Source organism: Podarcis liolepis (genome assembly GCF_965112155.1).
Source record: "Podarcis liolepis genome assembly, chromosome: 8".
NCBI lineage: Eukaryota > Metazoa > Chordata > Lepidosauria > Squamata > Lacertidae > Podarcis > Podarcis liolepis.
The window spans coordinates 32269572-32297247 of record NC_139560.1 but is presented as its reverse complement, the minus strand read 5'-3'; the positions used below and the strand labels follow the sequence as shown (position 1 = coordinate 32297247).

The following is a 27676-nucleotide window of genomic DNA, read 5'->3' as shown; positions in this document are numbered from 1 at the left end:
GGTCGGAGGTGGCTCTGGCCGGCAGGCGGGCGGGCCGGCGCGGTGAACGAGCAGGGCGGGCGCGTCCTGGTGGGTGTGGGCGCCCTCCGAGCTCGGGATAAAGGGCTGCTGGTGGCCAAGGAGGCGAAACAGAGCAGCGCCTCAGCTCCTCGGGCTCACCAGCGGCTGCCACTGAGAGGCGGGAGACCGTGCTCCATCCGTGCCGCTGAGGGGGGGAAAGGCGGGAGGCCCCCGCGTAGCCAGAGCGCGGGAGAAGTGGCCGCGCTGAGGGGATAAGAAAAAAAAGGAGGGGGCGAGAAACTTGGACGAGCCAAAGTTTGCAGCAGGCGCCTGCTGGCTTCTCACAGGCCCCGAACCCGCCTTTCACCTCCTCGGTGGGATAGGAGCTGAGGGGAGAAGGCGCGCTCGGCTCTCCCCTGAGCCGCGTATGCACAAGCGAGACCCCAGAGAGGCCCGAGGTAAGAGCTTTGCTTCACTCCGGCGAACTGCCGCGCTCTCTCTCGGCATGCCTGCCGGGAAATGAACTGCAGCTCTGCCGAAGCGCAACGGGGGGAGACGTGAAGGAACGAGCCGGCAACGCTTTTGCATCTCTCTCTCTCTCCTCTCTCAGTGCCTCCTCACTCCCGCCCTCCTCGATAGAGATCAAGTAGCCAGCGGAGAAGTCACGCTCGCAGGCAGGCAGGCGATCGAGTAGCGCGCGGGGCTGCTTGGCTCTCGGGAGACCAGGACGGACCGGGCAAAGGGAACTTTTTTTGGGGGGGGGGCGCTGTGCAAAGGGTGGACTTCCTCAAAGCTTATGGACCGTTGAACATCTCAAGGATGAAGACCAAACGTGGCATCTTGCAGGATTCCGAGCTGTGATTGTTTAGTATAAGGGCAACTAAAGTTTTCTTTTTAAAAGTTTCTGAGATAAAGCGCCCCCCCCCTCATGTGACAGAAACGCAGGAAGACCAGGGAGCCGGTCTGAATGGTTCGTAATGGGCAAAACCCCACACTGTTTAAGATGGCCATATGATGATAGGTGGGAGGTAGCAAATTACAGCCGGCACTGACATTTTCTTCAATAATAAACGCGCTCTGTTTCTTGCCCACCTCCCCCCGCCCCCGATCATTTGGTTCACAGCTTTGAATGCAGGGGATGCTGAAACGTTTATATGGTTGTGGCCCCTTTCCAAGCTAAGCAATCCTCTGTTGATATAAATTAAATGATGTGCGCTCCATTCATTTCTGTGAGAACTGCCCTCTCTGTTCAGGACATCTACTAGAATCATTTTTAAGAGTGTCAGCAATACTCCAAGGTGACTATTAATTGTAAGGTAGAGTAAACTTAGGCTGCAGTTTATAGATTTTGAAAACCTTATTATAATTTGTTGCTATGATGGGCGTTGAAAAGATTTTTAAAATGTTTGGCAAAGCCTTTTCACCAGACTTGCGGCATGATTGAGCCAACATTAAGTACTTTTACATTGTGGTGGGAGAGTTAAGCACATGGATTTCAGTGAGAATCAATGAGATATGCAGCACAGCCCTATGCACATTTACTCACAATCAAGTACTTCAGTATTTACTGGGGCTTCATCCCGAATAAGTGAATTTAGGACATTTGGCTAAATTGTGCCTTTAATTTTTATTTTTTAGAAAAATCTGACTCAGAAAGCTAGCTTTCGACATGATCTCTTGGATATCTTCTTACATTTATTTTAGGCTCATCATGCATCTTGAAGTTATAAAAATATTTTTAGATGAGCTTATGAGGGCAGAATTAATCTGCTAATTCTATGACTGCCTGTGCTTTCATGGAGAGAATGGGTTTCTTTCATGCAGGCTTGCAACTGTGCCTTCAAATATATTTGTACAGCATCCTTCAGTTCATGAGAATGAAGATAAATTATCATCTCATACATACAGTATAATTGTTGGGCGTCTGCATTAGTTGGCTTCTTAGACAGTCCCCTAGCTACCACACTAGAACCCTCCTCTTTAAAACACAGTTTCACTTTTGTTGTTCACCAAATTAATTCCTAACTGTACCTTAGCTTCAGAATAACCTCACTCTCTTTTGCTTTTGCAGCAAGTCAACTTGGAAGAAGCCTTTATCTTGGAGTTAACCCAGAGGAGTTTTTTAATCATTCATCATGAAGAGTGTAGTGGAAGACTGCTTCAGAGTAACTGCCTTGCTATTCATAGCTCAAGCAGTTTCTGCTATGGTACTCCCCAATGCAACACTATTTGAGGAGATGCTAGAAAAATACATGGACGAGGATGGCGAATGGTGGATCGCCAAGCAAAGAGGAAAAAGAGCTATCACTGACAGTGATATGCAAAGTATCTTGGATCTTCATAATAAATTACGGGGTCAGGTGTATCCACAAGCTTCCAATATGGAATATATGGTAAGGATGCATTGTTGCTGGTTTGTAGAAAGAAAGAAAGAAAGAATGTAATAGTTTGCATCACTGAACAACATAGAAATATTAACTACTTGGCATTTGTATGTTTTTCAAAACTTGCTTCCTATTTAACTGTTTGTTTGTGATGTTATGAGATTAATGAATTAGGGTTGTTGTTGTTTTTTGTAGACCCAACACTTTGTTCCAGAAAGATTGAAAGGCTTCATCAATTCCAATTTTTAAAACTATTTAAGTTATTTTAAAGGAATGTCTTAAACTAAGGGCATAACCCAGCACTTTTAAGTCATATTGAACTGAGTGGAGAAGACTTATAGCAGGAGGTTAACTCTCCCATTGAAATAACGGGGACCTTGAACTGCTTAATTTTGGCTGACACACATAATGTTGGACAGTTCCTGAAAATTGCTGTGGGAGCCATGTGTGCCATACCTAAGATCACTTTGCAGCCATGTGGAAAAGCAAGGGTTTGCAGCCATTTACTTTTCAGAATGGCTTTCCCCTCAGAAGGAAGCACTACTATTTTCAATGGGGCTTACTTCTGTTGTACTGTAGCCCCTAGCAATGGACATGTTTTCCCCAGGTCTTTTATAATGAGGTTAATTTTTCTGTGAGCCTTTTCTGTGAAAGCTTTAAAAACCATTCTACCAACATGAACACTTATTTTTCCTCAGGGTGGCTGGAGACAGGAATGAAACCTGATTCTCCCAATCATACCAAAAGACATACTGTTAGGATACATGGAAGTTGTCGTTTCCTATTCTACCCAACTCAGTTTATGGAACTGGTGAAACCAGTATGTAAGTGGTAACCCAAGAGCACCATTAATTTTCTGGTGAAAAGGTTTGGGTGCACAGGTGTGCTTTAAGGAAGCATCAAGGTATCATCAGAGCTCCAAGGAGAGACAATTCCATAGGAAGGGGACTGCCAGAGAGAAGGCCCTCCCACAGGTTGCCATTAACTGAGATAGGGGCACAACCAAGAGGGCCTCCAAAGCTGAGTTCAAAGCTTGGGCAAGGCAGTAGGGAGAGAGGTATCCTGGTTCCAAGTTCTTCAGAGCTCTATGTTAAAACAGTGTGGAACTTGGCCTGCTAGCCTACTGGCTGCCAGTAACCCTCATTCACCTTGGTAGAAAGTGCTGCTAGCCAACATAGCCACTTGGGCTTCCAAGAACAAAGATGAATTACTCCCCAGCTGAATACCTGTTCCTTTAGGGGGAGTACAATTTCATCCAGAAGTGGCACATTGCTGAACAACTTCCCTCTTGCCAGGGTTCTGTTTCAGTTTATTGGCCTTCATCCAACCTGTTACTGCATCTTGATTCTGGTTCAGTACCTACATGGCCTCATCTGATTCAAATGTAACAGAAATAAAGCTGACTGTCATCAGCATATTGTGCTTCAAACCTTTTAATGACCACTCTCAATGGTTTCTGATGATAAATAACATTGGAAGCAGGGAAACCCCCAGTGGCACCCTATAACACAAGGGTCAGGGGGCTGAGGTGCAGTCATCCAATGCGTTTAAAATACCAGTTCTTCAGATATGATTCAAACTACATTCAAACTCCCATCTCACAGAGTAGGTCCAGGAGGATAACATGGCCAAGGGTATTCAAAGTCACTGAGAGGTCCAGCAAGAGTAAGAAAATTGTACTGTCCCATCTCCTGGTAAAGAAGAACTACCAAGGTGACCAAGTGTGATTTAAGACCAGGATAAACCTGTGTTGAAATGGGTCTAGATAATCAATTTCTTCCAAGTACTCCTGAAGCTTTCCTGTCACCACCCTCTCAAGCCTAGGAAGGGAGAATCTGTGACCAGGCAGTAGTTATCAAAAACCTCAGGGTTCAAGGTGTGGGTTTTTTTGTTTTTGTTTTAATTCACATTAGCTGAATTATCTAGGCTATGATACTGCTGTGATATCAATAGTGGTGAGAACAGTTGGCACGATGAGCTCCCCTGCTGCCAAGCTAAGGCATGAGGGTGGCTGTTACAATTTTCATATCATTGACATTTGGAAGAGTCGTATGTTACTAGAGTGGCACGGAAGTGGTTTCCTTCTCTCCTAACCTCATGCTGCTCTGGGAAAGTGTGTGGCTTGGCTGAATGGGGGAAAAAGAAATTGCCTTGGTGTAGCCCACTGCTGTCTACTCTGACTGCCAGAGGAAAACTCTCCACAGTCTTGGGCAGAGGTCTCTCATATCATCTGCTACCTGATACTTCTTAACTGGGCATGCCTCGGATTGAATTTCCAGCAGAGCATCTTTCTTTAATTTCCATGCCAGCTTAAATATGATTGGCTTGGATTGAGTTGAGAAAGAGGAAGAGGTGGCTGATTGTGTGTAGTCAGGGCTCTTCTGAGGCTCTGTAATAGAATGCAGATTGAGACATTCAGCTAAAAATCCATAGATCAGGCACCAAGTGCTATCATGCAGCGGGGTTTTTTAGTGGGCATATACTGTATGAAACAATTTGAAAGGCACTTTAAATGTTTTAGGTATTCACATTTTAAGGGCATGCACACGCTTTGTGGTGAATGACTTAACATTATGTTTAAGTTTCAGAAACTGTTATTGCTTTTTTATAGTCAAGTTTAATGTATTGTTAATATATATTTGTTACCATTACCACACCAAATAAACAGAGGAAAGCATTATAAATGGAAGAAGACAGAGAGCTTCCAGACAATGTCTGTTTTCTTCAGTGATCATAGTGCTCTGCATGTGACTTGAATCCCGAAATGCTGGTTTGCTGTGTACTCTTGATATAGATGCTGAAAGTGCCACAAGTCATGCTGATTGTTGCTACTCAAAATATAATATTAGACAGCATAGGGAACAGCAGTTGTTGTGCGAAACAATGTCTCTTTCATAAGGTACTTCCTGATATTGTAAACCGCCCTGTGATCCTGAGATTGAAGGGCAGTATAAAAAATTAATAAATAATTACAATAATTTGCTTCTTTGTTGGGATTACCTTCATTGAAGAAGCTAACACTTGGAAGTACTCTGTTATTCAATCAGTATGATCAGCCATATTTGCTAATATTTGGTTGGGGTTCTATTATGCAGCCAAAGGTAGAGATGACACAAGTAGCAGAAAAGGGGAACTTGTAAAAGTGAACTCCCCTTGTCTGATCATTTGCAGTGAGTTGTAGATTGAGCAGCTATCAATAAGTGTCCCTTGATTTGCACATTGAGTGTTCACTTCAGCAGTTGTCACCTCCTTCTCTTACTTCGCAAAGAGTCATTTGAATGTATTTGAGGCAAAATAAGGGGTGCCACCTCCCAGCATCCCCAGTGACAATTTCTTCTTACAAAAGGTGATAGCAAGAAAGCATACTCTGTCGAGGAGCTGGAGCTGCCACTTTTTCTTCTGCCCCAGGTAAGATGGGACAGGAGAAGAAGGAGGCGGCAGAGGTGGGAACAATTCATGAGCACCCATGATTTGTGTGCCCCTCACTTGGAACATGCACAAAGGATTTAGCCCCTTCAGGGTTGAATGAAGGTACACTTATGCACCTATATTCAGTGGGTTAGAGGGTTACAGGTGCTGTCAAAAGATTCATATAAAGTCTACAAAAACATTTATTTTTGAATGAATGAGAAAATTATTACTGAACACTGAAATTTACACGATCACTTATAACATTGTAACTCACCAGCATTACATTTGTAAACAGGATCACAGTGCCATTGTTTTATGCAAGACAAGTAAAAAGTTCTGTAAGCAACAAACTTTAATTTGATTCAGATAGAGCCTTTCTAGCTACAGTGTTGCCAGGGATATGAGTGGAACTACAACTTGTTAAAATGTGACAATATGGCAGTGCTGAATTTATGAGCTTTTTCTCTAAGCTTGCTCCTTTCATGTATCTCTTAATTTGCAGAAAGTGGATGTACTTTCCAAAAGATAAATAGAATAAGTAGACTAATTACAGTCCCCACAAGATCGCCAGTTTATTAGAGTGCCACAATTCTACCTGTTCTGTTCAACATAAGTGCCATTGCTTTCTTGGTGCAACTAAGAATTCCCTGGCTCCTGGCCATGTGCTACTGAGCACAATGTTTTGCACACTGTTTACTGGAGGGCAACAATAACGCATGGTTTTTTTTACAAATTTCATAGTGATCTGGTTTTCTCTAGGATGAAGGAAGAGAAGCAATTGTAGCATCAAGTTACTTCCTTAAAAAGGCAGAAGTAAAAAGGTGAAGTAACTAAATCAAACAATTAAAAAAAGAATAGTTATTACACTTTTGACTTCAGTTGATATTTTATTGCAGTAAGGAAGTGAAAGGTCAAGTAGAAACATGGAGTCAAGGTGAATCTTATACAATGCAGCAAAGAAGGCATGAAAAGGACCTCAGAGAAGGATGAGACAGGTAACTGACAGAAGAAGGCACTGAAGAAACATGGAAGAAGACAAAGTAACAAAGATCAAGCAAGAAGAAAGTAGGTAGGATCAGCTGTGAGGATAGCAGAAATAAGGAGGAAAGGGAAGAATGTGGGGAAGCCACAGGGGCTTAAGGAAAAGAAACGGATGAAGATGTGGCTAGAGAGAAAGGAAGCAAGGAAAAGTGAAAGAAGGAGGAGAGCTGGAGAAAGCAAGAGGTCATTGGAGATAAGTAGGGTGGTCAAGTGTCCCATGAGTCTTCCATTTGAAGGGATGTCAAAGACAGTAATCTGCTTGAAAGACTTGTCCAGTCCAAGGACTCAGCTACATTTGTAAAGATAAAATGCTTTATATGTGTTATAACACTGTGACATCAGATGGAGCTGCGGAGACCCGTCTTTCGCCAACGGAATTTCTCTGTATGACATTTACAACACGTTTAACTGAATTGCTTCTTTGATGTGTCTAGATCAAGTCCCAAGACAGTCACAAGTTCAGTTCAGGAGAATGCTGATTTGGCCTCACATGATTCAGTAGGGAGTAATTACTAAATATTATAGTAATTATAAATTAGCATGGTCACCTTTTATGCAAATTTGTGTCCGTTCACCCTCTTTTTTGCTGACGTATTTCCTGTTTTTTGGTGATGTGTTAGTGACAAAAGCTACTGAGTAGGCAGGGGAAGTTGGTTCTAGCACTATTTATTTACTTAGTGATGCCTCATCTTTCTATACATATTTACATTACTTGTCACATATAATGAAGGTTTATAGCTGAGAGGAGTCAAAGGGAGAAAAACTAAAAAAAGGCCTGTTCTAAGGTTAACAATACAGTATTATACGAGTATACTTAGAAGTAAGTCCTATTGATTTGGATTTACTGCCAGGCAAACTGATATAGGATTGCAGTTTTAGTAATCCTATACTTACTTCTGAGTAGGCTTGTATAGGATTGAACTGGGAAAAAAAGGTTTCCAATATGTCTTCCTACTTATTTAAAGTACTTTTCATATTTTTCTGCTTTCTTTTCTTTTCTCTATATATTTATTTCATTTCATTTTTTATTTACAGTATCTGCTGTTCAGCCAGAGCAGCTAACATAAAATCAGTAGTTTCAGAGACACCTAATGAACACAATTCCCATTTTCAAGAACAGAGTACTATGGCCTGTGGGGCATTTTAAGTGGTTGGTTTTCATAAGTAGAGCACTTAACCAAGAACCTAGCTAGAGTTTTCAAAGTGAAAATGCTTCCTCTCTGGCTTTCCACTTTCCTGCTTTACTTCAAAGCTTGGCGGAAGTGCTCCAGATTCCATGCCTTCACCCAGAGGCTATTGACATGGCATCAAAGGGCTGAGCAATGTCAACTTATCCTCTTATTCTTATCTGGAACTTTTCATCAGTAGATTCTGCCTTGTGAAAGTGGTCAAGAGGGCATGTAGGTAAATCTCTGCTGTGATACCCAAGGATGTATAGTCTTGATGTAAAGTTTATCACAGTGACAACAACAATTTTAAAACACAGAAGCATTCTTTCATTTATCTTTCATTTTTGTGCATTTATTTTCTGTTAAATTCATTTTAGCAGTATTGAGGGCTGCAGGCTTTAAGTACATGTAATCAGTACACTAACCAAAATAAAAGATCAAATCAAATGCACACACATTTACATAGCTTAGCACAATCACCTGATGCATGTATACCAGATCAAATCAATGTTTCACCTCTATGGAACTTCAGTCAGAGGTTAATTAAGGTGACATTTTTAAACTGATGGCACTGAGATTGTGTTCTGGCCATTATAGTTACAAAATTAGACTTGAAAGTGTGTGAACCATGCCATGCTTGGTGATATTGCTGGAGGGGTGGAGTTTCAGTGCCCTCCCCATGATTTTAGTGGCATAAATTACACAAAATAGTCCAAAGTGCCTAGGATAGTGCTGGTGAAAGCTGACTTCCCTGCCCAGTCCTATGCCATATGTAACATGGGGGGAACTGATGAAAAAGGAGGAATCCCTGCAAGATGGATGGAGACAACTTCAGCTAGTAGAAACAGGAGCTTTGAATATTGTTTTTAAAAAGATCCCAACTATTGGCATTTAATTTGCAGCATTGTATGAGAAGTTCAGGCAATATATTTTTGAATAAGGAAGCTTCCCATTGTTTTTAAATAAAGTGAGAATGCCCCTGTATGTCAGTGATATGTACTCATGTCTGTATATACCTTTTCTAGCAAATGCACACAAAATTTAAGCCCATGACTCCAGGTTCAGCAAGAGATATTCATGGAGGACTGCTTCTCTACCTACATCTCTTTAGCTGGATCTGGGCAACTAATTAAAATGTGCTGCTTTGCTATGATATTTCCTATCCAGTTTTTGTATCCTTCTTTCACTTATTCATTGTGATTTGGCTTAAAGAATATAGTGGGTTTTATTTTAAAAGTAAAAAGCACCATACTGTACAGTGATATTTACTTTACGAGTCTATTCCTTATATTTAGAATGAATACTGCATTGAGGCTTTCTATCATGCCACAGTAAATGTTTACTTTTGTTGGTGCCAACTGTATGCATTACTGTCTTTACCAAGTCTGAATCTTAGCTCTTTTTAATTTACTTTACAGGTTTTCACATATTGCTTTGGAAAGGTTTTCTTTGTGTTCTGTATGCCACTCCAAAAGATTCTGTGATTCTTTGGCCCAGTTCAGATTTTACATTAAACCATGGATTAAAATAAACTATGGTTAAATCATGCAAATGCACAGCTCATTGCTCAAATGTTTCTGGGTTGCTCTTTCTCCACTTATACTACTGCTATGCTACAGATGACACAAGCTTGCCATTCCATGTGAACTGGGCTTGTGGTACGTCAGGGTTCATTTTAGCGAAAGAACCACTGAGCTTGGATTCTGATGATACAAAAAGCCACATTTTAACTGTTCTGTCTGTGAAGTGAGGGCGGAGTGTAATGGGAACTTTTGAGCAGTGTGCATTATTAGCATGCTGCTTGTTCACATTTAACCATAGTTTATTTTAAATTATGGTCTAATGCAATGTGCACACCAAGCCTTTGTCTGAGACTCAGGATACTGATTAGAAGTTGCTTGTAGAAGCATTTCGGAGTACAATTATGAAACCGAAATCAGTGACATTTCTGGTAAATTGTTTGAAGATTATTTTATAAGATAGTTGCATGTTTCTCAGGATGAGGCATCTGCCTTGGGGATTGGTCCTGAGGCAGCTGGAGATATCCTTTTTTCACATTTTAATTCATATTCAAATCTGATGTACATATTCAAATCTCTGTGCAACTTTGTGTCATACTGATTTTTGTGAAAATTAGTATAAATTCACAAACATTAAGTTGGTTGTATTTCCACATGTGAACTTTAGCAAACTGAACAGAGCTTGAGGGTTTAGTATGGAAACATGTATCTACTGATAACTATTAGTTATTGTACAATCATACTAATATAATTGCTTGGATATTTGTCTGAAATTAGGTATAATGGAGAACATCACTGATATATTAGAAACCTGTGCATTTCAGAATATTGTTTTGCAGCTAGTTCAATCTTTCCTTGCTACAGTGGAATAATTTAATCACTGTAAATGGATTACAAATTAATTTTAACTTTGTAACTGTGATTATTTCTACATCAACAACGACCCAGGTCATATCTTGTGTAGATAAAGATTCCCATTCCATATTATTTTAGATGCTATTTAATTGTATGGTTAATGTTAAGTGGTATTTAACTTCAAAGATTAAGAGGTCTGTATTTCCTTCCTTTTATAGAGAATACAGTCCCAAAATATTTGTGCCCACCTCAACATTAATTGAGGAGTTAGCTAGTGGAAATGCACTGAGCAACTGTGCATGGATCAGTACTCAGTGAACAAATACCTTATTTGCACCAAACTTGCATGCAATGCATACGTTTCAACTACAGTAATGTAGTTAAAGAAAATATACATTATTCTGCCTGCATTTAAACACACAAAAGTAAGGTGGATATTTTGCCATGTAGGCAATGTAGAAAACAGGATGTTATTGTAATTATTTTAAAAAGTATAAACCTTTCAGGATGACTTTGAATAATCGATCCAACCTCAACAGTACCTAAGGATGTATATGTTCATCTGTCATGAGTGAACACAAGAAATGAAATGCTTCATCAAAGGCAGCTTTTGCAGTGCTTTGGACAGTTGTACTTCATTATTCACTGCAGAAAATGGATTCCTGCTAAAAATCCCACTTGATCACAAGCATTGCCTTACTTGCTGGAATATACTATAGAAAGATTACCCAGTGGGATTCTCTATATATGTCCACTCAGAAGTATGCCCCATTAGGTCCAATGTGGCTTTCTGCCAGGTGGTTGCTATAGGATACCATTAATTATTACCAAAGTAGAAACATCTCCAAAAAAAGTGTGTAGAACAGTGAAGGGGGATCTGTAGGTCATCAGATGTTGATAGACTACAACTCCCGTCACTCCTGATAATGAATTGTCCTTGCTGGAACAGAAGGGAGTTGGAGTCCAGCAGTATCTGGAGGGTCACAGATTCAGAATCTCTGCTTTAGAACAGCATTGTACAATTTGTTGAAGCATCAAATTTCTTGAATTTGTAAAAATCACTAGTTTAAATTACAAAAAAACCTTATCATTTCACTGGGTCAAAGTCAGTCTCATTGTACAGATGGGAGTTATGAACAGATTCGATTTGACATGTGGACTGACTAATTATGAATTCTGGTGATACCACTAATTCCAGTTCAATCTGCTTCTCAGGTTAGCAAAGGGGGGGGGGAGCTAATGACAACAAATGTGGTATTAACAATTTAGAAGCTTGACAGTTGAAATAATCTTTATGATATAAGTAAACTAACCTTCTTGCAATTTGGAATCTGGCAACCAATTCATGAGTCCAAACACAGATTATTGTGAAAATATAGACTCTTCAGGGGATCCAAGACATATCTGGAAAAATGTATGAAGGATATCTTGTGGCTTTCTATTCAGGTGTCTCAGTTTAGGCCTTGATTAGAAGAATAAACTTTTCATTCCAAAGTCTTGCTTGTTTCCTACTTCTTTGTAAGATAAATACGATCAAGGACTCTTTTTTTTGAAAAAGAATGAACATTTTAAAAGAATGAACATTGTCTTGTTAAGCAAGGTCGGATGAAGGGGGCATGATTCAGACCAATCAGTCAAACAAAGACTTATGCCATAAGTATTGCCAAATGAAGTCCTATTTCACTGGGATAAGTGGCGTCATAGGTTGTTTGTTCATGTGCATCACAAAATGTCCCTTTTCATAAGCTTAAAACACTTTCAAACAATTGCATTTTTCCTTCTCTCCCTACCTCCTCAAATATAGACATGGGATGTAGAGCTGGAGAGATCAGCACAATCCTGGGCTGAGACATGTCTTTGGGAACATGGTCCTGCAAGTCTTCTTCCATCCATTGGACAGAATTTGGGAGCACACTGGGGAAGGTATAAATAATTGTATTTTACAAATGATTTCAAACAGTGTTTTAAAAAAAAAGGTTCTCCTTAAAAATGTCATATAAACATTTTCTCTGTTGATAACTGCAGTGGCTGTTTGAATTATTTTTGAGTTTTGCTGGTTCCTTTTTTGTAGATATAGACCTCTAACATTTCATGTCCAAGCATGGTATGATGAAGTGAGAGACTTCAGCTATCCTTATCCTCAAGAATGCAACCCTTATTGCCCTTATAGATGTTCTGGCCCTGTATGTACCCATTATACACAGGTAGGTATGCATTATTCTTCCCAATATCAGATATAACACCAAGCCAGGGATTGTGTTTCTTTTCTTCCACTCACATGGGCAAAGAAGGCAGAATTGGCCTATTCATGATAAACCATTAACTATGGTTTACCTTGACAGTTACCTTGACTGTCATGAATTCAGTGTAAAGAGACAAGTATAGAATTTAGTAATGAAACCGTCAGAATTCATTTTAAGCAAGTTTTGTTTAAAGTGACACTTAATACAACTGATTAACTATCTATCATCTATCTATCTATCTATCTATCTATCTATCATCTATCTATCTATCTATCTATCTATCTATCTATCTATCTATCTATCTATCTATATCTGTCTATCTATCTATCTATCTATCTATCTATCTATCTATCTATCTATCATCTATCTATCTATCTATCTATCTATCATCTATCATCTATCTATCATCTATCTATCTATCTATCTATCTATCATCTATCTATCTATCTATCTATCTATCTATCATCTATCATCTATCTATCTATCTATCTATCTATCTATCTATCTATCTATCTATCATTGCATTTTTATGCATGATCAAAGACCATAAATGTTTTATTTTATTGAGATCAACAGATGATGTAAATAAGTGGAATCCCGTCAGAATCTGGATTCCACTCATGCTAGCAAGAGATCTGCAGTATATGTACTTTCCTCAGCCATTCAGTGTGTTAAACTTTAACTATATTAATTTTTCTTCTCTCTCTATGACTGCAGTACTGCCTATATTTTTTTCTGGATAGTATTATAATATTCATTTGTTTTGATTTGAGTCAGGCATTTAACTGTCTTTCTTTCATTTTGTCCAATAGGTGGTATGGGCCACAAGTAGCAGAATAGGTTGTGCAGTTAATTTGTGCCATAACATGAATGTCTGGGGACAGATATGGCCAAAAGCCATTTACCTGGTGTGCAATTATTCTCCCAAGTAAGTATATATGACAGATTAAGAAGTTAGCTATGGTAAATTGGTACACAGAGATAGGTATAAAAGAACCCCAGTGCCATTTTTTAAAAAACAGAAAAGCTATTGGGAGAGTTACTTTGGGAGGTTTGGAACCCGTGGCCTACCAGATGTTCTTGGACCAGATGTTCAGCCCCAGATTTGCCCCAGCCAAAGGCCAAATGGTTAGGAATGATGGGCGTTATAATCTAACATCCGCAGGACCAAAGATTAGTAGTCATCCCTGGACTACAGAAATGGTGGGGGTGGGAGTGCTTTATTATTTCCCCACAATCTGCTTTTTAATCTCATAAGGTACACATGGGTTTATGACAATTTAACACCCTGCTCTCCCCAACATCATGTTTCTGTTCCATATTCCCAATCCCTAAGGTTTCTTTTCTTTTAGCGTGGGGGGCAGGTCTGTTACATTTATAAATATATCAGCCACTCCACATGTGGCTGGCTCCACATGTGACCAGCCACATGGAAGCTGGTCCCAGAAAATGTACCTGTTACACGTAATTAAACCTTGACACCTGTGTTTATTTCGAAATAGATAAATAAGAAACAACACAGCATAGTTATGGGATTAAAATTAGGTCACAACTTTATTAAATTTCAGATGTAGGAAACCTTGGCTTAGGCATTGGGCATGTATCCATCTCAGACCCCAGTTGTGGTCTGAGGCTAAGAAGGGACAGACAGGAATTATGGGGGACACTGCAAAACATGTGTTTATACAGCTGCCCCCCCACTCCTCCAGTTCTGGGAGTTTGACCATACACCGAGCACTCATGGTCAGTGACTCTCAGCATAAACCCCTCTAACAGGGCCGTGCTAACAATAATTTTCAAATAATTATCTTTCAACGAATAACATGCAGTAAATTTCAGGTCGCTTTTCCAAAGCTTCTCCCAGAGGTTAAGATCTATATTGTGTCCTATATCTATTGCCCAGTGTGTCATTGGAGCTTTACCTTGCTCGTCTTTTGTTTCCCATTCTAATTAAAAAATTATGCATTATGGACAGAAATTTATCCTTATTTTGTAAGAGTTCTTTTTCAAATTGTGAGCTTTGGTCCAGAAATCCATTCTTTCTATCTAATTTAAACATGTCATATACCTGGTGATATTGCAACCAATCTGTAACTTGGCTCCTTAAGTATTCCATTGATTTCAGTTTGGGTTCCCCCCCCTGTACAACCCAGCAGTTCCCTGTAAGTCACCCATTGTCTGTCCGCAGACAAAGGAACATTTAATCTATTAGGTAACAGAGAAAAATCAGACTGAATTTTCTGTTTTGAGTTTCTGTAATATGTTGCATTGTTTCTAGTGGAGCTTTGACCCAGTGCAATGGTAACACATTTTGAATTTTGCAAGCTCCAACCTAAATCTGTTTTAGTCCAAAATTACAACATTCCAAGCATTCTCGAAAATCTGCCAGCTCCATTTATATACACAATCTGCTCATTTTACAACAGATGATTAGAGGGGATTTGATTGGCAGCAGTTCACCTGCATTATGGTAATTTTGCATGGTGTTAAATAAGGCTGCACTCAGCTACATTCTTCCTTGGCTTTGGAACAGTATGGGCAGAGCAGACCTATACTCCAAATTTTTTGGGTTTGGGAGGGGAGGGAGATATGGCGCTACTGTGCTGGCAGAATGATAGTGGAGGGACAGCCATAAATTTCCCATAAGGAGAAAAACAGCAAACACCACTTCTCCCTCCCAGACAAAAATACCCCTCAGTTTGGCCAGTTATCAACCTCAGCCCTCATTTGTGAAATCAAGCAATTTATTCTGTACCTTTGGCTCTACCAGCAGGAAGGATAATCTTCTGAGCATGTTTCTGGGGATTAGCTATATATGTTGCAGCTATAGATCACGTTGTCCTACTTACCAAATGCATTAATTGTGCCTGTAGCTCAATAAAATACTATATCAAAAGCTTATTAAGGCCTGAGAATACATGTCTCTGCCCTCCCTGCCCCAGGCCATTTAGGGTAATGCTTTGGAAGCAAATCTACCATTCATGGCATGTCGCCATAGCTATAGCTGTGCCACTCTTACGGCACCATCTAGGAGGTATGACTTGTGCCCCCTAAAAAGCAGTCCAGGTGAACCAGCCACCCCAGTTGGGTGAGAGGAGGTTTCACAGTCACAAGTGCCTGTGTCCTTATTAGGTCAGTGATAGACCTTTTAAACTGTGCAAAACAAAATATTTATCATGAATATATTTCACTAAATAGCATTTCTCCCCTAGGGGTAATTGGTGGGGGCATGCGCCATACAAGCATGGTCGCCCATGTTCTGCATGTCCACCTAGTTTTGGAGGAGGCTGTAGAGAAAATCTTTGTTATAAAGGTGTGTATTCAGCAAATTGAATTGTATCTGCTGCCACTTTTCTTGGTATCTAAGGGAAAGGGAAGGGATCATTTGATTCCACGGGAATTCTATGTGTTGGTCAAAGGCTTATTCGCATTTTTTGCTCCACATGAAGTGACTTTGATGGTCAGAAAAACATAATGAATATTTGGCTTTAACAATTTGTACCAAAAAGCTTTTGGAAATCGACACCTATATCATTCCATCTTTTAAGAAAGACCAAAAATCACGCAATGAATTCATTAACAGTGCAATCATATATATGTCTATTCAGAAGTGAATCCTACTGGGCTTACTTTCAAGTCAGCAAACATTGAATTGCAGCCTAAATGCATTCTAATTCAGAACCTTCTGAACACAACAGAAGGCATTTTCACACTTTCTATCTGGGGATAAAATGTAGCATACAGCGGTACCTTGGTTTGCATACATCTTGGTTTGCATACCTTTTGGATTACAAACACGTCAAACCCGGAAGTGTGTGTTCCGGTTTGCAACCTTTTTTTGGATTACAACCCATTTCTTTTGGATTATGAACAAAAAAATTTTGGAGGCCCCATTGGCGAAAGTGCGCCTTAGGTTACAACCTGTTTTGGTTTACAAACGGACTTCTGGAACAGATTATGGTTGTAAACCAAGGTGCCACTGTACTTGGAGTGCTGACCAACATGTACTTATTAGAATATGAGTAAAGAACTTCCCTGCATAGAACTGTTCTTGAATAGAGTTTTCTCTGTGTAATCTAGAATGTTGCCTTTGCAAGCTTCCTGAGTCCATAGAGCAGGCACGGGGAAGCTATAGCTCTCCAGATGTATTTGGACAACAATTCCCATCATACCTGGCCATTGGCCGGGGTCAATGGAAGCTGGAGTCCAACAACATCTAAAGGGCCACAGGCTCTCTACCCCTCACTAATATAAACTGGCTCTCTACAGACATTATAATGAACCACGTGTATTGAGGAAAAGCCTGTACCTGTGATGCTGCCTCTTCAATGCATGTTCATTATCTTCAGATTGAAGAGGATAATCTCTCGTTGTGTCAGTAGCTTTGCATCCTAATACATTTACTTTTGTTTGTAACCTTCACTTAGTGATATGATAGTAAAAACAAGTATCACAAGCCGGCCAGTATTAAACATTTTTAAGTCCCATTAATTGTAGTGAGAGATATTTACTCCCAGCAGGGCTTGGAGGTTCTAAGGACTAAGCTGCATTTGTATGCACACAAGCTCCATACAGTGGGATTTACTTCCAAGTAGACCTCCATCAGATGGCTTTGGCTTCCTTGTGGCTAGTTACAAGACATACTTGCTATTCCATTTCTGATTCACAGGAATTGACTGTTGTTTTAAAAATGGCATTTGTTCCATTTGTTTGCTATAACAGAAGGTTCAGAAAGACGTTACTCTCCAGAGATGGAAACCAATGAGATTGAACGGCAGCAGTCACATGTTCAGGATTCATCACAAAATCGATTAAGGTCACACGCAGCATCTGATGATGGTGACAGAAATGAAGTCATAAGCAAACTACAAATGTGTAAGTCAATTTCATTTTTATCACCGGTTTCATTTTGTTGTTGGATTTTTCTAACACTGTGGGACACTGAAATAATAATGGCCACTTTCTCCCCCAGCTCAAATTGTTTCCTGTGAAGTACGGCTAAGGGACCAGTGCAAAGGAACAACTTGTAATAGGTAGGGCATCCTTCCAGTTTATCCAGAATCCATGGGATTACATGCATTTTAAAATTTCATTGTTTTTGCCATTATTCTCAGATCAAACTGTTTCCCCCCCTAGGTATGAATGTCCTGCTGGCTGTTTGGACAGCAGTGCCAAAGTTGTTGGAAGTGTACATTATGACATGGTAAAAATATTATAATTAACACTCACTGTAGCACTATTTGATTACATTGTTTTATCTAGGAGGTTAGCTAATGCACATTATCATTGACAAAACATTATGTAAACAGAACTGAGTAAAAAGTAAGCTAAAATTGATAGAAATATCTGAGGATAACTGTTTGGTAAGATTTTACTCAGTATCTTATTTTGAGTTGGAGATTTAGTTAGCACCTCACGTAGAGAATTCACAAGTATAGTCAGACATACTGGGCCGTATCCAGTGTCTTTCACATTCAGAATAGACATGTTGAAATTGATTGACCTGATTAACTCAGGTCCATTGATTTCAATAGGGCTATTCTGAGTAGAACTTAGTTGGACACAACCTAATATATCTGGTATCATTTGCTAACTCATCTTTGATAGCATAAAACTGAAAATGACTAATAGATGACTGACTTGCCGTATGCCAGAATATAATAAAAACACAAGAGTTTGCTTTGAAGTAGAGGTGCTCCTCCTTTTGGAAATGTCATGGGGAAAATAATTGTTCGGGTATGGATCTTAATTTCTGTTTCTGTGTTTTTCTATCGTAGCAATCAAGCATTTGCAGAGCTGCAATACATTATGGCATCCTAGATAACGATGGTGGCTGGGTTGATGTTACCAGGCAAGGAAGAAGAAATTATTTCATTAAATCCTATAGAAATGGAGTTCAGTCAATTGGGTGAGTAGAAATACAAATATTCAGCCACAAATGTTGTAGGTAGGTCTCAGGTTTTTAATACATTAGCCTATAAGCATATATGCTTATAGGGAGCCCTGACCATTAGGTCCAGTCGTGACTGACTCTGGGGTTGCGGCGCTCATCTTGCTTTATTGGCTGAGGGAGCCGGCGTTTGTCCGCAGACAGCTTCCGGGTCATGTGGCCAGCATGACTAAGCTGCTTCTGGCGAACCAGAGCAGCACACGGAAACACCGTTTACCTTCCTGAAGGAGCGGTACCTATTTATCTACTTGCACTTTGATGTGCTTTTGAACTGCTAGGTTGGCAGGAGCAGGGACTGAGCAACGGGAGCTCACCCCGTTGCGGGGATTCGAACTGCCGACCTTCTGATCGGCAAGTCCTAGGCTCTGTGGTTTAACCCACAGTGCCACCCGCGTCCCATTTTATATATATATATTTATATATATATATCAAAAGCAATGTAAATTCTGTTTTTCTGCCATATTTAGCTGCTTTTATAATCAAGCAATATATAAATGTTGTGAAATAAAAATATATATCTTGAGCAGAGATTTTGTTTTACCATATAATACTTGTCACTGTTTACTGTTATGTTCTAATATAACATAGTATCTATGAACCTTGAATAGTAATCAGAAAATTACTTCAGTAGTTATCTCAGTCTTTCTGAAAACCTCTGGTCTTTTGAAGTAACCTGGCTGTCACTACATTCATCTCCCCAAAATTTCTGCATTATAATTTTTGCCATCTCTTGTTCAGTCAGTGGAACTTTAGGCTGGAATCAACACAGTTAAGGATTCTCCAGCAGGTTTAAATCAATCACTTGACTTTGTGTTGGATGCTCTTAAATGTTTAGCACTTAAATACATATTTATGCAGCCTCATTGAATTTATTTATTTATTTAGAGACCTAAAGCTGCATTCTTATTCAAGCTTGGGAATGAGATGCATTGAAGTTAATGAAATCTACTTCAGAGAAGACATGTATAACACTACACTATAAGTTAGAAAGATGCTTGCAGAGTGGATTTCTACACAGTTGTAGAAGTATTCAAACAACATATTTTTGTTCCATTTTCCCATTAATTTGTGCTCCTTTTGCTCAGTTATTAAAAATGTTTGTGGCAATTGTTTTATGATTTCATTGTACATCACTTTGGAGAGCATACATAAAGCAAATATATGGATATTGGTAATAATAGCTATGTTTCTGTTTTTATTGTAGCAAATACCAGTCTGCGAATTCCTTCACAGTCTCTAAAGTGCCAGGTTAGCATTAATTTATATAATACAGCATTACTCATTCATTAATGTATATGTTATCTATTAACATTTATTTGAGTATGCTTTTTAAAATTTCAGTGCAAGCTATCACTTGTGAAACAACTGTGGAACAATTATGCCCATTTTACAAGCCAGCCACACATTGCCCAAGGTAAGCTATTTAATTTTGTCTGTTGTTTAATTGCCATTCCTATCACAATGCAGGGGAAAGGCTATTACAAACCATATGGTGATGTTGAACTAGAAATATTAGAGTCATTAGACTTCCTTATATATTGAACTTCAGGCTGCTGACATTATACTGGACCTTATGAATATAAGTTCATACCCTGAGGGTGCAGATGGGGGCCACTATGCCAATCCTGGAACAGGCATATTTATTTTCCTTCCCATTAAAACATTTTTTATGGGGAGAAATGGAAAGGGAAAAGGGGAAAAAAAGGAAAAGGAGCCTGGCAGGGCTTTGGATTTGGCCATTTGCTCACCACAACCACTCCTTATGTTGACTAAGTCAGATTGCTCTGTAGTTGATACATAGGTGGAACTCTCTGAGCCCCCATTCATAAAAATGAGCTTCTCTATTCACACAGCGAGTTCTGTGTGCACACTGAAGCATGTACAAGTACTATGAACTGAAGGCAAAGCCAGAATTGTTGGGAAATCCTCAAGCAGTCCATAGTGTAAAAAGCCCATATGACCAAGAGAACAGGAAATATAATAGAACAAAGCAATGCATGAACATAAAACTGTTCCATTATGTGTGCTTTTCATTGGATGAAATGATCAAAAATTTGTACTTTACATGTGAAAAAGTTATAATTGTCTATGTTTTTATTTTATTTTCTATTTTCAAGGCTCTATTGTCCTCACAATTGCATGCAGGCAAATCCACACTATGCTCGAGTGATAGGATCAAGAATTTATTCTGATGTAAGTAAGATAACATATTTCTAAATCTGGAGTGTAAAATAATTGCATTTATACAATTATTTATTATTTATTTATACTAGCTTAGCAGGTGGGAAATTGAATCATTAAAAATATGTGGCTTCATTTCCAGTTTAGATCCATTGATATACATTGATTCTCTGATTTAATTTTTTAGTTCAAACAGACACTATGTTTACAAAGCTGCTTGTTGTCTGTTTTATCCACTTGAACCAGTGGTACCTCAGGTTACATACACTTCAGGTTACATACGCTTCAGGTTACACACTCCGCTAACCCAGAAATAGTGCTTCAGGTTAAGAACTTTGCTTCAGGATGAGAACAGAAATCGTGCTCTGGCGGCGTGGCGGCAGCAGGAGGCCCCATTAGCTAAAATGGTGCTTCAGGTTAAGAACAGTTTCAGGTTAAGAACGGACCTCCGGAACGAATTAAGTTCTTAACCCGAAGTACCACTGTAGATACATACAGTTCAGATATATTCAGTTTCTTTCCAGTCACAGGATACTTTTACACATACCGTATCCATGTGGTAAACCCTAACAATTAAAACCTATTTCAGGATGCCACATGGCCGCAATACATATTTTGTGCTAGGAAAGATCTGAAATTGTCAAGAGGAATGTTGAACTGCAAACAGAACGTAGACCACACAACACAAGCGGACTAAGAAAAGCCAAAGCAGGAAAGGTTTCACTGACTGGCTGTTCTCCTCAGCTGACTGTGGCTCCATTCATACACTTACATGTCTCAGTTGCTGTTGGCATCCGTCTCCCTCGGGAGACAATGGGGGAGTGCGCCTTTGGGGGTAGAGCCAAACTATTGGAAGGTTACACCACCTGCTGTGGCTCTAGAGACAGAAGTGGAAGAGACATGTTTTGCTGCAGCCAGGGCAGATGAAGGTGTCCAGTTGTGCTGCTGCAGATGCACCATGGGGTTTCTTCTCTCTGCACTCCTCCTAGCCATCATTTCTGACCTTTAAAGCCCTAAGTGGCCTTGGTCCAGTTTACCTGAAGAAGCATCTCCACCTCCATCGTTCTGCCCAGACACTGAGGTCCAGAGCCGAGGGCCTTCTGGTAGTTCCCTCGCTGCAAGAAGCCAAGTTACAGGGAACCAGGCAGAGGGCCTTCTCTGTAGTGGCACCCTGTAGAACACCCTCCCACTAGATGTCAAAGAAAAAAACAACTACCAGACTTTTAGAAGACATCTGAAGGCAGCCCTGTTTATGGAAGCTTTTAATGTTTAATATTTGTAGTTTAATATTTTGTTGGAAGCCAGATGGGTGGGGTATAAATAAATAAATTAATAATAATAATAATAATAATAATAATAATAATAATAATAATAATTCTACTCTGGTCATTGCTATGGATACACGACTTAACTGTCTGTCTCCAGGCACTGCAGTTGCCTGCAAGGGATTCGCACATGGTGGGGTTGATGTTACATGTCATGTTTGCAGACATCTTTGAACATAGAGTTGTCCTGGTGCCGTAAGCCAGCTCCCCGTAGAGAACGTCCTTGGGAAACTTCCCGTCTTCCATTCTGTGGACATGACCAAGCCAGCATAGATGTCACTGGAACAGGAGTCTCAGTAGTGACTGGCTATATCACTACGCAGTACCCTCCAGATGTTTTGGATTACAGCTTCCATCAGCTCCAGCCAATATGATAGAAGTTGTAGACCAAACTATGCTGAGGGCATCATGTTGGGGAAGGAATGAGGCACAACTAGCAGTCTTATAAGCTAGAAATGGTTGCTGCCAAATTCATGTTTCCGTGGCTCACTTTTATTGCTTTTACCATCACTTGTTTGTTAGAAAATACTGTGGCAATATTGGTTTATTCAGTACTTGTCAAGTAATGATGAAAGCCAGAATTGTGATCATGCCCTTCTGCTGGTGACTGCAGTCGTGTACGATTTCAACTATGCTGACAATCTGATTGCCATTTGAATTATATACACACATCTCTCCTCATATATTTGAGAGCACATTGATAACTTTCTACAGCAGAATAGGTAAAATTCCCAGGAATTCCATCTGTCATCAATAATAAATATCTATGTAAATAAAGGCTTGAAAGATCCTTTTATAAGTGTTTAACATGCCTTTGCAGACTGATTCTATGCTGTTGTAAGTATCTGGAATTTTGCTGAGTAGCGAAAGAAGGAAAATGATTAAGCAGCTCAGTATTCAGATTCTGTGACCTGTTAAATGCTGATGAATGCCAAAGGGTTCACAGCACAGCAATAAAACAAGGCCTTGTAATACTATATGAAATGTTCATGCTAACTTTTAAAGTACTTTAGACAGTCTTATTTATGCATGGGGCTGTACTGCAACCCAGTAAGACTATGGCCAATATATATATATTTGCTTAGTAAAGTGTGTTAAATGCAGACTATGAGTTACCCAGTACCTTTCATAGTTACCAATGCATGGTCATTTCGTCTTTATTAAAACTACATTTCCCCCAAAGAAAATGATGGTGAATACCCTGGTGCTACATAAACCACAAAAGAGAGAGAGAGATAAAAGTTCCGTCACTTGATTTGCAATTTTTCATTTTTTTAAAAAAAGCCTTCTATTTTAATTTTCTTAGGCATCTAGTATCTGCCGGACAGCTATACATGCTGGAGTGATTCGGAATGAAGGGGGCTTTGTTGACGTTATGCCAGTGGATAAAAGAAGGATGTATACTGCTTCATTTCAAAATGGGATTTTTTCAGAAAGGTACAGAGTGTGACTTTGAAGACCAGTGTTTACTATCTACATGCACACACCTGCCATTCTTTGCAATCCTACGTTAATCCTGGAATAGTTGTGTTCTACTTAATGCTAATTAACCAGACGTGAGTTGTATAACAATGGCAATTGCCAGGGAGAAGCAGCTGCCTGTTTCCCGTAAGCTCAAATCATAACCCTAAAAGCTGCTTATGAGTAAAAACAACTCTTTTGTTGTTGATCCAGTAGCAAATACCATAGTAGCTGATAAGAAAGTTGCATTGAGTTTCTTCAGGATTTTCAGGTTTGCTTCTGCCTAAGTATACATGTTTATATCCACAATTTATCATCAAAATCCTGTCAACATTAAGCATGTGCAATCTTGTTTAATTCAGTGATAGAGTTGGCATTTAAAAGCAGAAGTGTTTCACTTTGTATTGTGCCCTAATTATTTAGTGTAGGTAGCTAAGTTTTCTTACACAGGAGGATTTCAACCTCCACCTCCCCAAATAGCTGTGTACTGTAAATAATCACACTATATATATATATATATATATATATATATATATATATATATGAATGAGAGAGATATGCAAAGGTATAGAGAAGATATATTTGGTGGCATGGAGAAATAAACAACAAAATAAGTTTTACTAAATTTGAAAAATTGCAAAAGAGCATGATAGAACTATCCCAATTCCCTAGTGCAGGTGGTGGTGGTTAGGATAGTGTGCAATTGCCTATCCATTGGATTTCATTGCTGGAGAGGAATCTACTGGTGGGGAGGTTCCGGCTCTGTGGGCAGAAGCCATTGTGGTGTAGTGGTTAAGAGCGGTAGTCTCGTAATCTGGTGAACCAGGTTTGCATCCCTGCTCCTCCACATGCAACTGCTGAGTGACCTTGGGCTAGTCACACTTCTCTGAAGTCTCTCAGCCCTACTCACCTCACAGAGTGTTTGTCGTGGGGGAGGAAGGGAAAGGAGGTTGTTAGCTGCTTTGAGACTCCTTAAGGTAGTGATAAAGCAGGATATCAAATCCAAACTCCTCCTCCTGTAGGAAGCCCCTAAATGAGCTGGACCAGTGCCTTGTGGATTTCCCAAGGGATCCAATCTTTCTTTTCTCTGCTATGCCAGCCTTGTTTGGTAAATAGTAAATATAATGACAAAATCTGTAACCCCACCTTCTGCCCGGGCTGGCATGAGCTAGCTGGGCTCAGGATATGGCAAAGATCCATCCCTGGTGGCTTTCCAACCTGAGGACATTAGGCCTACTCTGCCCATGTCATAAAATGTGTGTCAGGATTTCTGATCCTAGTAGTTGTTTTGATAGCGCTAAGCTATTGAATTGTATCATAATTTTACATGCTGTCAGGCATGGGTCTGTAATAACCTTGAACACAAGATTGACCTGGTGTGTGTGTGTGTGTGTGTGTGTGTGTGTGTTTTGCTGGAAGGGTTGCACTTATTGAGAACTAGATGTTTTACTTCAGCAGACAGTATTGAGCATTTGGAAGTACAGATGGAAGTACAGATAGAAATTTCTAAATGTCTATTTGCACATCTGATGGTGGGAGGACCAGGGCTTCTGCAGATGGCTTAAATGTATGGGTAGATTTATCTCTAGAATAAGTGCTTGGTAAGATTGGGATCTTAAAACACAAACTAAGCTATATGAAATGTTACTACTTTTTCCCTTCTGTAGTTTACAGAATCCTTCAGGAGGCAAGGCATTCAGAGTGTTTGCTGTGGTTTGAAGGTAACAAGTAAACTGTAAAAACAAAAGCTAAATACAGTGCTTGGAAGAAGAGAAAGAAAATGCCATCTAATTTCCTTCCTCAAGTTTGTATAAAGATGTAATATTGCTGTACAGAATATATTTACTGTTTTCTGACTGAAAAGCGGTTTAACTGCATGTAAATCTTAATGGGGGAAAATCTGTAAAGTTAAACATGGGAAAATGCATATGAAAAACTATGATGATAAATAACTTGTTTTGAATCCTGTGTTAAATATTGCTATATTTTCTTAGCATTTATTCCTATGCAATTCGTTTGAAGCTCATAAATGTTCCACAATTTAAAAACAAAACAAAACTGAATACATTATTATTATTATTATGGTGTTTATTATTATTATGGTGTTTTATGTATGCCACTAACATTAAGTGTAAAGGTATATCTATGATAGATCTTATATCCACTGTATATATCATTTTTCATTGCTTAAAATTGGAAAAAATAACTAATTCCCTAAAGCAAGCAGTGAACATATATTATTGCAAAAACACACAAAGTCAAAAGAATGAGATATTTTGCCATTTTTACACTTTTCTGTTTTGATCCAACTTTTTAAAATGCCAGTTAAAACGAATCCTGGTTGAGAGCAGTATATTTTTAAAAATATAATAACTGTCTTGTTTTTGTATCATGTTGGTAATTCTTTTTTTTTTTTAAAAAAAGCAGGATCAGATGCCACCAGCTTGGTACAAGCAATTGTTTACATAATGATATGTAAAAGTAGGGTAGCAGCAACATCAGGTCTGCATGAGTACACTGGCAGAATCAATTGAGCACTCTCACAGGTGCACACAAGGACCTTTCACCTCTCTGTCACCCTCTCCCAGCCCCATAAGCATTGCCCCACGACTCCTGTTAAAAACTAAGAGTTTTAAATCCTACAATCATGTCAAGCATTAGTGAGACTGACATTTGAGTAAACCCTTAGAACTGGGTTTAAGACAGACTATATACGGTACTTTTCCGTGTATAGGACGCCCCCATGTAAAAGGCATTCGCTTTTTGGGGGGACTCCATATAGAGAAAATGGGGGGAGATTGCCCACAGTTGCTGAGCTTTTTTCGGTGGGGATTGCCCAGATTTGTAGAGCTTTTGTGGGGGTGAGGGTTTGCCGAAATTTGCTCACCTGCAGGAACGCAACAGCCAATCGCATGCACATCAAGGACGCCACCAATCGTCTGCACAATCACTGAAAGCAAGCACCAATTGCCAGTCCAATTACCGCAGCAGCCAATAGCCAGCAGACCTTGCAGCACCCACCAATCACCTGCAAAAATGCAGCAGACATTATCCTGCTTGCGGCAGCCACCAATCGCCCGTCACACCTCTCCACTATCCGTGTATTAGATGACCCCAAGTTTTTAGCATAATATTTTAATAAAATAACCTAGTCTTATACACGGAAAAATACCGTAGTTCATTTGGGCTCCAGTAAATCAGTTCCCAGAAATACAATAGACATAGAATCACAGAACCAAAAAGCTCTAAGGAAACACGTGTCACCCTTCTTGCAACCCCCTGCAATGCAGGAATCTTTTCACCCAACTTAGAGCTTTTTACCCAACCCTGAGATTAAGATGCTCTACCAAACTGAGCTCTCACTATGCACAAGCTTGTTTGTAAGACTGACACCCCATACTACATAAACTGTCCTGTATAGTACTGGTAAATGGTGAAACTGCAGAATAACGGAATTTGTAACATAGGCTCTAATACCTTTAATTTCTTCATCTGATGCATATTCCTGCAGGGCGGGACACAGTGCCAAAGATTACTATCACATTATTTCACCATTTCATTTGATCTCATTTATGGTAGATAGCCCTGTGCATTACATCTGCCCTATTGTGGTATACTAGAGAAATTATATAATGGTGACATTATCAAGCTTTCTATGAAAAGTGTATTGTGTAAGACTGTAAAACTGATAAATAGTTGTTTTCCTGTTATTTTTTTATCTTTATAGTTGTGGACTTTCTTTCGAAATGCCATTGGTAGCGATATTCTTCATACATGCATCACAGTATTATTTTGTTCAGCTACATGTACTACCTCATGTAGTTAGGCAAACGTTTTTTGAATAAAAAGTCTACTAAATGAAATGACAGTAAAATTGTAGTTCTTTTATAATGCTAAAGAAATATGTTTTTGGCATATCACATTTGCTCATTATAGAGATTAAAGCAGACCTAGGGTCTTTGAAAGAGTCCTCCATTTGACGATCACCCTGTCAGAGTCTTCCTCGCTATGCTGAAATTATAGCGTTTCCATTTAGTTTAGAGTAAATATTTCTAAATCAGTACATATAAATTAGCACATGCAAATGTTTTTTTGTGATGCATTTACCCTTTTTGCCTGATGCATATGTGACCACA

At 39.4% G+C, this 27676-nt stretch overlaps 1 protein-coding gene across 3 annotated transcripts; it reads left to right on the top strand.

The window, feature by feature from the left end:
- CRISPLD1 (cysteine rich secretory protein LCCL domain containing 1) lies at positions 1-27403 on the top strand. 3 transcript variants are annotated; one of them, XM_083517336.1, is made up of 15 exons: positions 1-458; positions 2072-2393; positions 12185-12303; positions 12452-12584; positions 13436-13551; positions 15836-15936; positions 17346-17498; positions 17596-17656; positions 17760-17826; positions 18401-18531; positions 19778-19821; positions 19915-19987; positions 20691-20766; positions 23386-23516; positions 25208-27403. In XM_083517336.1, the coding sequence occupies exons 2-15, from the start codon at positions 2136-2138 to the stop codon at positions 25257-25259; spliced, it is 1515 nt and encodes a 504-aa protein (XP_083373462.1). In that variant the 5' UTR covers positions 1-458; positions 2072-2135; the 3' UTR covers positions 25260-27403. The 3 variants fall into 3 exon arrangements, with proteins under 3 accessions (XP_083373462.1, XP_083373464.1, XP_083373463.1); XM_083517338.1 differs by lacking the exon at positions 1-458 and adding an exon at positions 942-970; XM_083517337.1 differs by lacking the exon at positions 1-458 and adding an exon at positions 1237-1298.
- The last annotated feature ends 273 nt before the right edge of the window (positions 27404-27676 follow it).

Excerpts from the sequence above, each read along its gene's own strand:
- CRISPLD1 (XM_083517336.1), top strand. The coding sequence starts at position 2,136 with ATGAAGAGTGTAGTGGAAGACTGCTTCAGAGTAACTGCCTTGCTATTC. Across the intron at positions 12,304-12,451 it reads TTGGGAGCACACTGGGGAAG|ATATAGACCTCTAACATTTC; the intron begins GTATAAATAATT and ends CCTTTTTTGTAG. Across the intron at positions 17,499-17,595 it reads CATAAGCAAACTACAAATGT|CTCAAATTGTTTCCTGTGAA; the intron begins GTAAGTCAATTT and ends TTTCTCCCCCAG.